The sequence below is a fragment of the Plutella xylostella genome, chromosome 14, assembly GCF_932276165.1.
Source record: "Plutella xylostella chromosome 14, ilPluXylo3.1, whole genome shotgun sequence".
NCBI lineage: Eukaryota > Metazoa > Arthropoda > Insecta > Lepidoptera > Plutellidae > Plutella > Plutella xylostella.
The window spans coordinates 104,910-119,974 of NC_063994.1; the positions used below are offsets into that span (position 1 = coordinate 104,910).

Sequence of the window (15,065 nt, forward strand, 5' to 3'; positions counted from 1 at the left end):
ATAAGTATGAGTACAATGGTGTGAGTTCGACGGTGGTAAAACGTGTACTGACTTAGAAAGACAATTTCATGCATAAAGTGCACTGAACTTATTTTATACAAACTAGGTAATTTCGTTATTGCGTTATTGCAATGTGCTGATCTGTTCGATCGCGCTGCTTCGAACATACTCCCGAGCACGAGAAGAAACAACTAAAGACAATGAAATAGTCTAATTGAAGAAGTGGTTAGCTTAATTATTATGATTATGGTTTAAAACTAAGCAAACTAAAATATGGTAAAATGTAAGTACTCACACTACACATCTAATGAAAGTAAAAATTCTGTGTAAGTAAATCTATAAAATCAAATAAATGTAAGCAATAAAAAACACTTTCAAAACAATGTTCATTACGAAAATTCTGAATCTATATATGAATCTAACTTGTATTGTCCTCTATGGTAAATATAGGATTGTCAATGGTTTGGACTGATGTTTGCACATTATTAGTGTTCGCATCGCGCCTAACACTTGGCCATCGTTTGGCTAAATTAAGGAACCGTACACTAGCTCTATTTCTCTCACTAAATGCACTGGCACTCAACTGACTCGGGTCAGCTGTACTCTGCTTTCGCGCACTGATCACTGGTGGCGCTGGCGGCGGCGGCGGCGGCAGCGGCTCCGGGCGGCCCGCTGGCCCGCGCGCGCCCGCCGCCCGCCGGCGCACGCTCCTCCACACCCACGCGACGCAGCCGAACAACGCCGCGGTCAGTAGCACGTAGCTTATGGCATACTGGTGAATATCGTGATGAGACATATCATCGAACAGGCTTGTCTCACTTGATTTAATGGTATTTATTTGATCTCCAAGTATATTGAAGCTGCTGTTCAATGAGGCGTCATCTACTACTTCTTCCGTTGGTATCTTTACATTTACGATGTGGTTTATCTGGTCTATTGATGGTGTGTATATTTCAGGTGATATTTTCATTTGATGGTATTGTTTTTGTAAGGAGAAAAGTACAAAATCTTTTCCCTTTATGTAACACTGTGGGGATAGTCTGATGACTCCGGCTTGACTCAGCTGTTGCATTGTAACTTGATCGTTGCATATAACTTTTATAGTGTAGATATCACAACAGAAATATAAGTATTGCGACGTCACGTTTAACTCGACCCATTTGTTCACACACGGTGTTCTATGAGTTCTGCATGTATTGTTTGGTGTGTTTTGATCGCAATAGTTTTGGTCATTGTCAAGATGTAATATTGGTTTCGTTGGTTTGCACATGTAGGCATCTTCATGATATAAACATGAATCTAACTCATTTATGGTGATGGTGAAGTAAGAATCGTGTTTGAGATTAATCGCGATGTATTCTGATACTGGTACTATAGTAATCATGTTGTTTTTCAATTGGTGTGGTATAGGTATCAGTTTGTAAAGCTGAAAACCTTCTCTGCCGATCAGTGGTAGCGTAACTTCAAATATGACAAATTTTTGAGTAACTCTGGCTTTAACTTTTAATAACTTGTAGATATAACGAATCTGTGTATCTATATCTTGGATCGGTAGTTTTATATCATTTATCATCTGGCTATTTATGGTGTGTAATTCTTTGCGAAGTTGCGCTGGTGATAATAGATGTATACTTATTTGACCATGGTAAATATCTGTGATTGTGTCTAAAAGGGTTTCTTGAAGCCGTTTTAAACTTTGAATTAAACTATTGCCCGCCATAGCAGACAAAGTAAAATCATCGATAGCGTACAGGTCTTGAATTTGTTTTTGGGAGTTGTTCATGCTTTCTTCTAACATATTTAATCGTTTATTAATGGTTTTATGCTGCTTATCTATGGTGGCTTGCATTCTTTTCATTAAATTAAATTCTGATTCAATCACTGACGTTTGGTTCTTCCACAAACTTAACAGATGTTTTTCATTAAGTCTGGTAGTTTCAATGTCATCGACATACTTATCAGCGAAACGGGAGTCCAATACGCCGAAGAGTTCATTAGCCAGATACCCGACACCGTTGACGAGGCCCCGCCGGCGCCGACGCTGTCTGGCGCTCACGTTGAAATGCTGACTGAGCAAAAGTTCATTGTAGTACTCTAGTTCCTGATAATCGTGACGTAGTTGCGATATTATCATATCACAATGGGATTGCATTTCAATGGTGGTGCATAACTTTTTTAAATATTGATTTATTTTTTGGTACGTATTTATTCCGTCCCAATATGGTTCTAAGTCGAAATAAACAATCATTGTCCATTTGTCTCGGACGAGTTGTAGTTGGGCTATTGGATCAAAATAGAGTGTCTGGTTAGTTGGCAGTTTTTTAATGTTGTGTTCTGCACTCAGTGGGCTGATTAGCAACATCATAATAAATAATATAGCCGATGTAAAATATGCTAGCTTTGGCTTTTTTGGACTGGCTCTCCTTTTCTCGGGTTTGGTTGGTGGGTTGATGGTTGGTTGGTTCATGGTTTCTTGGTGAATTCTGTTTGTTTCATTTGTATCGTATACTGGTAAGATGGAAAGTTTGACTATAGGACGTTTTAAGTGGCCATTTTTGGTTTTAAGTGTGACCACTCTAATCAGACCGTCATCACCCGCGTGTGTCTCCAGTACCCGTCCCATAGCCCATTTTCCTGGTGGTAGGTTGTCGTCGTGTATGACTACTAAGTCTCCAACTTCGATATTTTTCTGTGTAGTCATCCATTTATTTCTGGCCGATAACTGTGTCAAGTATTCAGATTTCCATTTCTTCCATAGATCTTGAAACAACTTAGATGTGAGATGCCACCTGGTCCGGGCATCTTCTTCAGTTTCGATCACGGTCAGTCCTGGTCGTCCTGTTAGGAAATGAGCTGGTGTCAGACAGTCAAGGTCTTCTATATTCTCAGAAATAGCGCACAGTGGTCGAGAGTTCAAGCAGGCTTCTATCTTGGCCAATAGAGTGGCGTACTCCTCAAAGGTCAACTTTTGACTCCCTATTACTCTCTTTAAATGGTGTTTCAGGCTCCTTACTGCTCTCTCCCATAATCCTCCTGCGTTGGGCCAGGATGGCGCTATGAAGTGCCACTCAATGCCCATTTCTGTGATCTCCTTGTAGAAACTGTCGTTGAATACTTGCTCTAGTTGGTGATGCTGCTCTTGCAGTGCTCGGTTTGCCCCTTGGAAGTTGGTTCCGTTGTCTGAATATATATATCGGGGCGCTGACCGGCGAGCCGACATCCTTTGAAGACATGCGATGAAGGCCGAGCTGCTGAGGTCCGACACTAATTCAATGTGCACAGCTTTGGTCACCATGCACACAAACAGTGCGATATACCCCTTTGTGGTTTTGATGCCGCGTCCTTTGTTGGCCTTTACTTCCACGAAGCCTGTGTAGTCTACCCCGCAGTGGTAGAATGCACTTTCTGGATTGACGCGACACGCTGGTAAATCCCCCATCAGCTGGTGCTGCTTGATGGGATCGTGTCTTTTACATGTGACACACTTTCTTATTAATTTTTTGGTGGTTGAATATCCTTTTATAATCCAGTATCTTTGGCGGAGATTAGCAAGCGTGATCCGTGCTCCTCCATGGAATGTCAAAGCGTGAGCTTCTTCTATCAGCAGAGTGGTGAGTCGATGGTTTGATGGTAAAATGATTGGTGTTTTCGTTTCCTGGTTAATTTGAGCATTTTTCAGTCTCCCACCTACTCGCAATATTCCATTTGAATCTATAAATGGATTTAGGCTGAGTAATTTGCTTTTGCAATGCACAGTTTTGTGTTTTAATAAATAATTTATGTCGTTTGCAAATTCCGCTTGTTGCACGTATTTGACGATCAGCAAATTTGCGCGCCGCAGTTCTTGCAACGTAAGGTAAGGTTGGTGAACTCCCTTCGTTTTACTAGGTATTCTCAGTATCCATGCAAAAATACGCGTCAGTTTGTTTATGTCCGAGTACCTTTCTAGTAATCTTTTTATAATGGTGTTAATGGTATCGTCTGATTGGTTTTGGCACGTCACTGTGTTGACTTGTTTTAGTGGAATTGGTTTCTGTTCTAATGTGGTATCGTAAATAATGGTTTCGCTGGTATTTTCCTTTTTATATGATGGCAACCATGACGGTCCTTGCCACCATAACCCATGTTCCTGAAGCTGTTGGTTGGTTAATCCACGACTTGCACAGTCCGCTGGGTTCTCACTGGTGTTCACATAGCGCCAGCAACTCGAAGGTATAGCTTCTGTAATGGCCTTAACTCTGTTAGAAACGAATGGTTTCCACCGTCCTGGTTCTCCCTGTATCCATCCTAAGACGGCAGTCGAATCAACCCAACAGTATTTTTCAAGGGCGTAGTTTGTCAATGAACTTTGAACTTTTTCCATAAGTTCGGACAAAAGTTTAGCTCCCATCAATTCTAGCCTCGGGGTTGAGCAGGTTTTATTTAATGGTGCTAACCGAGCTTTCGCGGCTGCTAGGGTAATGGTTGTCTGGTTATCCGTGGTGACCTTGCAATAAATCACTGCAGAGTATGCTTTATTGGAGGCGTCAGAAAAGCCGTGTAGCTCAACTTTTTGGTTATTCTTGGTAGTACCCAGCCATCTGTTAACTTCTATGATGTTTATCAGCTGTATGTCTTGCCTTAGGGAGGTCCATTTGGTAGCGATGTCTTCTGGTAGGGTGTCACTCCAATCTAGGGCAGACAACCATACGGTTTGAAATAATATTTTCATGTTGATGCTTATCGGAGTCAACCAGCCGAGTGGGTCAAACAGTTTGGATATATCCGATAGCAACGATCGTTTGGTTGGTGGTTTTGTTGTCATTTCTATGGTCGATTTAAAGTAGAATTTATCAATGGTTGGTTTCCAGCCGAGACCCAAGGTTTTGGTAGAATCCGCCTGTACTTTAAATTCAAATGTTTCTTCTTCTTGGTTGGTGGTGGTCTGTGAATTTTCCAGAATTCTAGGATCATTGGCAGTCCATTTTCGTAGGTTAAATCCACTTTTGGCTAACAATTCTACTAAATCACGTCTTAATTGGTTTGCTTTAGGAATGGTATGGCTTCCTCCACAATAATCGTCCATGTAGAAGTCCTGGTCTAGTGCTCTTGCCGCGTCGGGATATTGTTCTTTCTCCTCCTCAGCGAGCCTTTTGAGACACTGCATGGCGATGTAGGGCGCGACCTTGAAACCGAAGGTCAAGGTCGTTAGTTGATAAATACGCAATGGTTGGTTATCTGAATCTCTCCACAATATTTTTTGGTAAGATTGGTCTTCAGAATGTATCATTATCTGCCGATACATTTTTTCAATATCGGCCGTGTAGGCATATTGGTACTGCCTCCACTTCATAATCAGATGTTGCAGGTCTTGTTGCAAGTTTGGTCCTTTATGCATGACGTCATTCAGGCTAAGTCCGGATGATGACTTCTGCGATGCATTAAATACCACCCTGACCTTGGAAGTGGTTGCCTCTGCTCTTATCACCGCATGATGAGGTAAATAATTCTCATGGGTATTCGTCATCTTCGCAGGAATCATATGGTTTAGATCTATATATTCTTTCATGCATTTTTGGTATTCATTCTTGAGTGGTACATTTTTGGCCAATTTCCCTTCCAAATTTCTAAATTGGGCCGTCGCTGCTGGTTTGGTGTCACCTAATTTTTCTTTTAACTCAGACTTGAATGGAATGCGTACTTCAAACCTTCCGTCTTCACGTCTTTTGGTGGTTGTACGGAAATATTCCATGCACTCGTGATCTTCAGAAGACATCTCGATCTCGGAATTGGCGATGTCTTCGATTTCCCAGAACCTTTTCAAATCGTCTATCTCATGTAAGACTACATTACACTGGAAGGTTTGCAGCGAGCCGCAAAGTAACCAGCCTAGTTTCGTCTGCTGAGCGATAGGTTGATCTTCATTTTCTCCTCGTAGTATACTACCCAGCATGATCTTAGAGTAGACATCCGCTCCAAGAAGTAGGTCTACTGGTTGGCTCACGAAGAAACTAGGGTCGGCCAACTTGATGTCCTGTATGTGAGGCCACGATGGTTTTGAAAAGGTTGATGTTGGTAGGCTTTTTATTAAGTTATTCATAATAATAACGTTAACGCTGGTTGTATAGCTGCTATGAATGGATTGAATAACTACGTTTAACATTCCTTTGCAGTTATTTTCCTTTTCTCCTACGCCAAATATCTTTCCTTTACATTGGCTTCTCTTCAATCCTAACGTCTGTGCAGCCTTCTCACTTATCAGTGAAACTTGAGAGCCTTGGTCTACTAGGGCTCTCATTCTGTGTTTAATTCCGTCCTTTCCTGTCAAGTCAATCATAGCCGTGGCTAGTAATATCTCCGACATATCATTCCATGACACATTAATTGAAGAGTTTTTGTTATCTCTGGTTGATGGTTTATAAGCTGGTTTCATTGATGAAGTTGGTCTAGTTGTTGTTATTGGTTCATGCATCAGGGTATTGTGGGCCCCCGAGCATTTGCGACACGTTTTGGTAGATTGACATGGTTTATTAAAGTGGTTTACGAAACAGTTATTGCATAAATTGTGTTTATTTAGCACATCTAATTTCTGTTCATTATTCATTTGCAAGAATGCATTACACGACCAAAGGCCGTGTGCAGAATTGCATACAACGCAGTTTATTGCTCTAGTTACGGGCATTGACTTCATATTTGGTTTCGAATTATATGTTTTATTGTATGTTGAATTATAATTATTCTGGTTATTATTATTGGAGTATCGTTTTTGGTAGGTATCTGGTTGGTTTTGGATTGCTACTTTTAGGTTTAGTGGGTCTTGTTTACGGCGAGATGCTTCAAGTGTCGTAAACTTGGTTTCAAGATACTCTAAGAATTCTTGTAGTACTGGTAGTTCCCGTGGGTTTTTCACAGATTCCAAGTATTCAGCAAATGAGTCACCATCCAATTTTTGTGCCAGAAGGTGAACTAATATGGGATCCCATGATGTTATATCCACTCCAAGATTTTTTATGGCGTACAGAGTTTCTTTACAAACGTCATGTAACTTTTTGATGGAACCTGCTGATTGTTGCTGCATATTGTGAATACTTAGCAATGTATTAATGTGGGACGTAAAGATGAGGCGCTTGTTGTTAAAACGATGGTTCAAGATCTCCCAGCAGACCTCGTAATTGTCAGAACTTATTGGTAGGTGGTGTATCAGCCGCTCGGCTTCTCCCGTTACTTTATTTTTTAAGAACTGCATCTTCTGGGCCTGGGACAGGGATGGGTTCCTGTGAATGGCTTCATCAAACAGATCTTTGAACGAAGTCCAATGGTGGTAGTTGCCGTTGAAGACTGGTATGTCCATTTGCGGCGTAGACTTGTCACGATGTGACGCAGACCACATTTTGGTGTTTATGGTTTTCTTGAGATCGTTGAAAGTGCTCTCATATCTGGTAAACTCATTCTGGTAACACACATCATTACCTCCATCTTCCGCTTCTATTTCCCAGTGGTAATGGTCAATGGTTGCCCAACGGTTTTGAAGGGTTTTCAGGGCATCTTCGAACTCCCATCTGTTCTGCATATGGTCCAGATCGATGGTACTCACCGTTCGCATGAATGCCTTAAAATGTATGCTTTGTTTCTTTATCATCTCGTCCAATTTAGATGAACGATTGATATTGGTGTGGTAAGAGGCGCTTCCCATTAGTGGTGTCGACACTGGTGCGGGGGAGGGCCCCGGCGCTGGTGCGGCCGAGGGGCCGGGGGTCGCTGCTCCGTGCGGCTCTGGTGCCGCCGCGGGACGCTGATAGGCATCGGACTGACGCTGGTACGCTGGCTTACCCGATTGAGACAATTTTACTATAATATCATCAAGTAATTGTTTAATGGTCATGTAAACTTCCTCTGCGGTTTCAAAACACTTTTTGGTAAAATACACATGGTCAAAAGTATTAAACTTGCACATCTTTCTATGGTTTTCTACATAATCACGCCAGTAAGTTTCCAGCATAGTAGACTTGCGATTACAATAATCGATGGTTTTTCTTTCAGCTCCATCTTTTTTGATGTTGCTGAGCAGTTTCTTCAACGCTTCATAAATCTCAGTTTGGTTTAAGAAGTAATCCTCCATGGTTTTGGTGTAAAAGGATATCTATAAATAGAGTTAAATAAATGGTTTGATCTGACCTGGTTTTCTGGTACAATAAATCCCAAACACTGCAATCCAACAGGTACGAAATTTATCACTGGTTATGCCTCGAATGCACTGAACTGGTCCCGTCACTGATCCGAAGCCCTTTCTCGAAGGACCATGAAGAAAATTAGCACCCGTCGCGTAGCTACTTTCTTTGGTGATGGTTAAAAGGGGTAGATTTAATGATATACTTAATTATGGTTCTTAAGTAGATATATTGTCACTGTTACACAAGTTAAAACTGGTTACAAAAAAGGGGTTAAAAGGAGGATATAAGTATGAGTACAATGGTGTGAGTTCGACGGTGGTAAAACGTGTACTGACTTAGAAAGACAATTTCATGCATAAAGTGCACTGAACTTATTTTATACAAACTAGGTAATTTCGTTATTGCGTTATTGCAATGTGCTGATCTGTTCGATCGCGCTGCTTCGAACAAGGGCCTTAGCTTAGCCTAGTAAAATTATTGAGAGTAAAGAGTAAGTTGTGAGGTACACAAATACTCGACATATATTTAGCGTCAGAAATCAGGAACATCACTTATAAAATTCTACCCTATAATACATACTTTTGTACCCGATATCACCGTTAGCTAGAAATTATAGGATTTGCTGTTACGGGGAAAATGCTGCATTCATTTACAATGCGGTGCCATCTTCACTTAGTTATCGGAACTAACAATATAGGTAATGTACTAACTCTGTGGGAACGGGAACTAATAAAGTTTACCCGTCATTTACTACTGTAACCTATAGATGGCGTTAAACGGTATTCTACCATTTATTCATGTACAAAAATATTAGATACAAGACAATCAATAGGTATTATCTTTTCATAATTATTTCTTTAGTTCTTCAAAGCGTGAACAACAGCAGCCAAGATGTGAAACACATGGTCATTATTGCCCGCCCGACTAGACATCACCAACAGGTTGGTAAAAAAAGTATAACCTAACTATTCCTAGCTGGGACATGGACTATGAACATAGGACCTCAAACCTATAGTAAACCAGCACCAAGAGACTTACTACTTCTCTTACGAGAAGCCGGAGGATCGACCGATCTTAGATCGTGAGAACTTCTTCTCTTGGAGACAGTATAGTGTTTCCCGCGCAAAAACTTCTACATAAACATAATCCAGCTGACATTAATACAAAGTTTGTGTTTAAATAAAAGTCACACTTTATCCAAATCGTTTATTCAAGCAAATGAAAATAATATGAACAAAACTATAACATTAAATTTATCTACTTAATGATATTTACATTCCATACCTCACTTACCTTAATAATGATTACATATATCTAGGACACTTAGCCTAAATAATATAGAAATGCAGAATATATTCCTCTCTATGTAGTTACTATGAGAATTTAAAGGCATCTCCGCCGCACCCACAACACAAACATGATTACAATAAATATAACCACTTCACCATTTTACCAAACTATTCTGCATTTTTATGTCAAATCTTATACAAGTAAGATTATTGATAAATAACTTATCAATAAAATTGTCATAGTCCACAATGGAAGTGTGCCTTCATTACAAACATAACAATCAGGTTCAATATAAAATGTCCGCGGCCCGACGCGCCTCTCTCTACAACACCTATATTATTGCATTGAATTTGGATATGAGACAGTGTTGAGCAGCCAATTTACATCTCTTCGAGAACATTAAACACATAAACATGACCTCCAAAAACTATCTACCAGACATGGCAATGACTCAGACCTTAAATAATATGTTATTTAATCAGTATTATGTTGTGTTCAGCTAACAACTGAGACAGGAATCACGGGTGGTCGCTGGCTGGCGGGACAGTGGAGCCTCGCTGCCAGAGCCCTGCCCTCACACTTGTGCTAAATATTCCTATAACTAGCTCTAGCACAATGCCATATTACTTTCATATAACAATTTGGCCACAATAAAATTACTCTTTATAAATAATATAAAATTGAGATGTCTTCCAGTTGATCTGCTGACTGAGGAAGACTGAGATTTGAATTTTCAAAGACAAATCTGAACAACTAAATGAAATGTAAAAAAATACAAGTTTTCTCGAGCTCTGCCTAGAATTCCTCCTTACTTGGTATCTTACAGAATTTCAGTAAAATACTCTAGATCAAAAGTGATCAAATGGAGCCTCATTAATTTGTCAAAATATAATTATTTCTGTAGTATAAAATATTGGCCAACACCCAAATTAGGTCAACCTTCCAAACTGCTGTTTTTGCGTCCATCATTAGCAAATGATGTAACTGCACATCAGGCACTTGTTCTAACTAGTCACACGTAGTATCAGTAGGAGTTAATAACGGTCACACCAATAGCAACATGTAGGATCAACTCAGTACACCAAATACACAGACAGACAATGCAAGTGCATTCAGAAACATGAATCGGGACAGAGTGCATTATTATGACTAAAACGTTAATAAAGTAAATAAATCATTTAGTATAAATTCTATCAGGACACTTTCTACAGAGACCCATATAACATACAAAATTCATAGACTATAGTACGATTTAAAATACACTATTGGTAGTCCGTCCGTGTGTCCGGTGTGGGCACTCACTGCGGCGGCGCGGGCTGCGGCGCCGACTTGGTGATGACGATGGTCTGCTTGCCGGCCGCGCCCGCCTTGCCCAGCTGCAGCATGTTGGAGGGCAGCGTGATGATCTTGTTGCCGCCCACGCCGCCCGCCGACACCAGCTTCACGATGGTGGCGCCGCCCACGCCGGCCGCGCCACCTGCCGCCGCCGGCGCCACCGCGCGGTTCTGCACCATCGCCATCTTGGGCATCGTGGCTACCGTCATCCCCGTGGAGGTCTTCACGAGCGTCACGTACTGCGGCGCGGAGCCCGCCGGCGCGCCGCCTGCGCCCGACTTCTTGATGATGACGGGGATGCCGGGCGAGGCGGCGGGCCGCAGCAGCGCCCCCTGCGGCCGCACGGCGCGCACGCCGGGCCGCGCCGCCGCGCCCGCCGGCCGCAGCGCCGGGGACGCCATCTCCGCCTTGCCCTGCGCCGACGTCACTATCTTGTACACGGGCGCCTTGCCCGGCGTCGCCGCGCCCGGGGTCAGCACGCCGCCCAGCTTCACAGGCAGCTTGCCGGCGGGACTGCCCTTCACCAGCACGTTGCCGCCCAGCTTCAGGGTGCCGCCCGGCGAGCTCACCGCCACCTTCTGCACGGCGCCGGCGGGCAGCTTGCCCGGCAGCGCGGCGCCCAGCTTCAGCGGCACATTACCGGCCGCGAGCCGCACTGGCACGTTGCCGCCCAGCTTCACCGGCACGGCGCCGCCGCCCGCCTTCACCTGCACGAAGCGAGGCCCGGCGCCGCCCGGCGAGCCGCTCAGCACCAGCGTGCCGCCCGCGCTCGCCGCGCTCACCCGCACCGCGCCCGCGCCGCTCGCCGCGCCCGCCGCCGACACGATGCGCGTCACGCCCGGGGTCGCCAGCTTCACCTGCGGCGACGTCGCCGCGCCTGGGGACTTGGGCAGCGCCTTGGTCTGGTACGTGACGGGCTTGGCGGCCGGCGTGCTCGGCGAGAGCTTGACGGTGGCGGCGGCCGCGGTCGGCAGCTGCGGCGGCGCCGTCACCTTCACCGGAGTGGGCGCCAGTTTCTGCGGGGTGGTGGGCGCGGGCGGCGCGGGCCGCGGGGCGGGCTCGGGCGCGGGCTCCGGCGCGGCGGCGGGCGGCGCCGCGGGCACGGGCTCGCCGCCGGACGGGAAGCGCGCGGGCGCCACCTTGCCGCACTTCTGTATCTGCAGCAGGTAGGTGGTGACGGTGTTGATGGGCGGCCAGCACAGCTCCAGCGAGGTGGTGCCAGCGCGCACGAGCGCCACGCGCCCGCCCGGCGGCGGCACGCCCACCTCCAGGTACCACAGGTCCTTGCAGCAGATCTGGTTGTTCCACGTCTTGCGGTAGCCGTCGCGACCGGACCAGATGTAGAGGCGCGTCTGGATGGCGACGGCGCTGTGGCCGGCGCGCGCGCGCGGCACGCAGTCGTCGAAGCGCTCCAGCGAGATGTCGTCCCAGGTCATGGCCTCCAGGTCCAGCGAGGCCAGCGTGTTGGTGCACTTCCACTCCTTCTCGTGCGTGGCGAGCTTGCTCTCGTCGGGCACGAGCGGCACCCAGCCGCCGTACACGTACATGTGGTGGCCGATGACGGTGGCGGTGTGCAGCGAGCGCGGCAGCGGCGCGGGGCCCGCCACCTCGGGCCGCGACCACGCCATGGACGCCACGTCCAGCAGCCACAGGTCGCCGAGACGCGAGCCCGACATGCCGCCGTAGATGATGAGCGAGGCCTTGCCGCTGGCGCGGTCCGTGCTGGCCACGCCGCTGTGCGACTCGCGCGGCGGCGGCGACTGCCCGTACGTCAGCGGCAGGTCCCACACCGTCATGGACGAGTTGGGGTACAGCTCCAGCGTGTACAGGTCGTTCAGGTAGCGCGGGATGTTGTTCTTGGGGTCGTCGCTCTCGTTGGCCAGCCCGCCGAACAGGTACACCTTGCCGTTGAGCAGCGTGAAGCTGTGGCCGAGGCGCGGGCACGGCGGCAGGCCCTGCTTGGGCGGCAGGGGCTTCAGACGTTTCCATTCCCACCGCGAAGCTTGCAGTTCGTACAGATCGTTAGAATACTTGCCGTACTCGACCATGCCGCCAAAAACGAGGAGGCGCGTCCCGTCGACGACGAAGCCGTAGGCGGCGCATCCCGGGGGCACTTCTCCCTTCGTTACGGGTACGAACCATTGGTTTGTCGTGGTGTTGAAGACGTGAAGCTCGTGAACTATCCCTTCGTTGCCACCACCGAAAACTATCATCAAATCTTTGATCGCCACAGCCCGGTGACCATGGCGAGGCCGTGGTTGAGGACCGGTGGGATTGTACACTTTTTGCCACTTAAGTACGGTATTTTCCTTCATTTTTACTATACATTTGTCACTAAAAAGCTTTACACCGTATGTATCGCTCGGGATGCGTATCTTTCAGCATAGACAAGAAACGTCGTAAATAAGCTTGGAAGAAAATATTCAGGTCAGTTGAAGCTTCATATAACACTAAACTATTGTTGTCTCTTTCACACTCGCGTCATGTGCCTATAAGTAAAATAAATTCACCTTATGCAGCTTCTAGTGTACAACAAAAATGGCGTTAGCAACAGCGCTACCAACACGACAAAAAAATAAAAGAGCGGCGTCGGACGTCAAGAATATTGTCTATGGATTCTTGTTTTTTATTGCCGCGTACGCAGGTCTGAATTCAATATATTCAGCCAAGATAACACAAGCACACCTGTTATTATTCCAAAGCAGCACATCATTAAATAAAAAAATATTTTCAAAATCCACACCGCCTGTGATCGGTGGCAAGACTTATAACCGAGGACTTTCTCGAGTACAGTGTACAGGGTGTCTCATGACGACGTCACATGAAGAAGAATTACTCAATTAGTAACCGTAGAAAATGCATTAGCCTAATGCCATTAGGTATACCACCAAAGGTTGCCTGGAAGAGATCGCTTTTAGCGATAAGGCCGCCTATTGCGTTATATTGTAAATTGTTATTTGTGTAAATTGTTTTTAAGTCAATAAAGTAGTATTCTATTCTATTCTATTCTATACTGAAAGTGTAATAATATCTCAAGTACCGAGTTTATTTTATTTTATACTAGCTGTTCCCGCGCGCTTCGCTTCGCCTTAAAAAGTTTTCCCGTGGGAATTCCGGGATAAAAAGTAGCCTATGTTCTTTCCCAGGGTCTAGACCGTATGTATACCAAATTTCATTTAAATCCGTTCAGTAGTTTTGGCGTGAAAGAGTAACAGACAGACAGACAGACAGACACAGTTACTTTCGCATTTATAATATTAGTTAGGATTGTGCATAAAAACTTTATCGTTTCAATATTTTGATCCGCCTCCTTCACTTGGGCCCACGATAGACCCACTACCCGGTTCTATTCTTTTCTATATACCTACACGGATTTTATCGATATCTATCGGTTCGAGCTTGTGATGTGGCAGTTTTATAGTCCCCAAATTTTAACAGCCATACAGAAGAAGGGACGTTACGTTGATTTTGAATATGGATTTTATTAAGTTACTAGGTAGGTACATAAATTTTCTTGTACTTATGGCATTCTTGCAGCTTACAAAGTTATACATATTATTATGTATAGCTTACGTCACCTTAAACAAATATTTTTTAACTTTTTTAAACCATTAAAAAGAACATTAATAAAGCAACTTTTATAAATAAAATTAAGATGTTTTACGTTTTGTTTAATGTTAAAATAAAGTTTTTACGCAGTACCAAATAATAACATAACTTATAACGTTGGGGTTTTGATCATAGTAATGACCTCACCTATATCCAAAAAATATTTGTTGGTTCATGTTCCAAATATCTTGTATAGGTATGGTATAGTGTTTTAGTTTTCCTACCTAGGTACTACCTAACTACCTAATATAATAAATTTTTCAGTAAAATGGAACGTCATATTGTCTATGATTTTAAAATTTTTGGTTGGTAGCACTGTGGCCTCTTTCTTTGTATTGTTGAACGTTCAGAAACTTTAGCATTATTAGCGGCAAGCTCAAGCATTATTTTTCTCAAAATATTCATTAAAATTATTTAGGTTTGTAATTTATGATTCATTTAAATATTGTTTAATTAGGTCAAATTATTTCAGAGATAAATGTTTGTACGAGTTTTCTGTGATATTGGGCAGTTCAAACCTAACAAAGTAGATGGCGCTGCCATCTCTTTGCTAACTCGAGGTTCCCATAGAGTATCTGGGGGCACGGCAGTGCCCCCACCAAGTCGAGCAAAAAAGCGGCACGGCCGTATTTTTTTTACTAGCGAGGAGGAGGTTCCTTCTGAGCCACTCTCCCATCCAAA

At 44.4% G+C, this 15,065-nt stretch overlaps 1 protein-coding gene across 1 annotated transcript; it reads right to left on the minus strand.

Annotated features, from left to right (window-relative positions):
• Window positions 1-9,342: 9,342 nt before the first annotated feature.
• LOC119694330 (host cell factor 1) lies at window positions 9,343-13,294 on the minus strand. The gene has a single exon (XM_038120427.2). The coding sequence runs from the start codon at window positions 13,088-13,090 to the stop codon at window positions 10,739-10,741; it is 2,352 nt and encodes a 783-aa protein (XP_037976355.2). The 5' UTR covers window positions 13,091-13,294; the 3' UTR covers window positions 9,343-10,738.
• Window positions 13,295-15,065: the final 1,771 nt, after the last annotated feature.

Bases quoted from the DNA above. Each gene is read 5' to 3' on its own strand.
- LOC119694330 (XM_038120427.2), bottom strand. From the start codon at position 13,090: ATGAAGGAAAATACCGTACTTAAGTGGCAAAAAGTGTACAATCCCACC.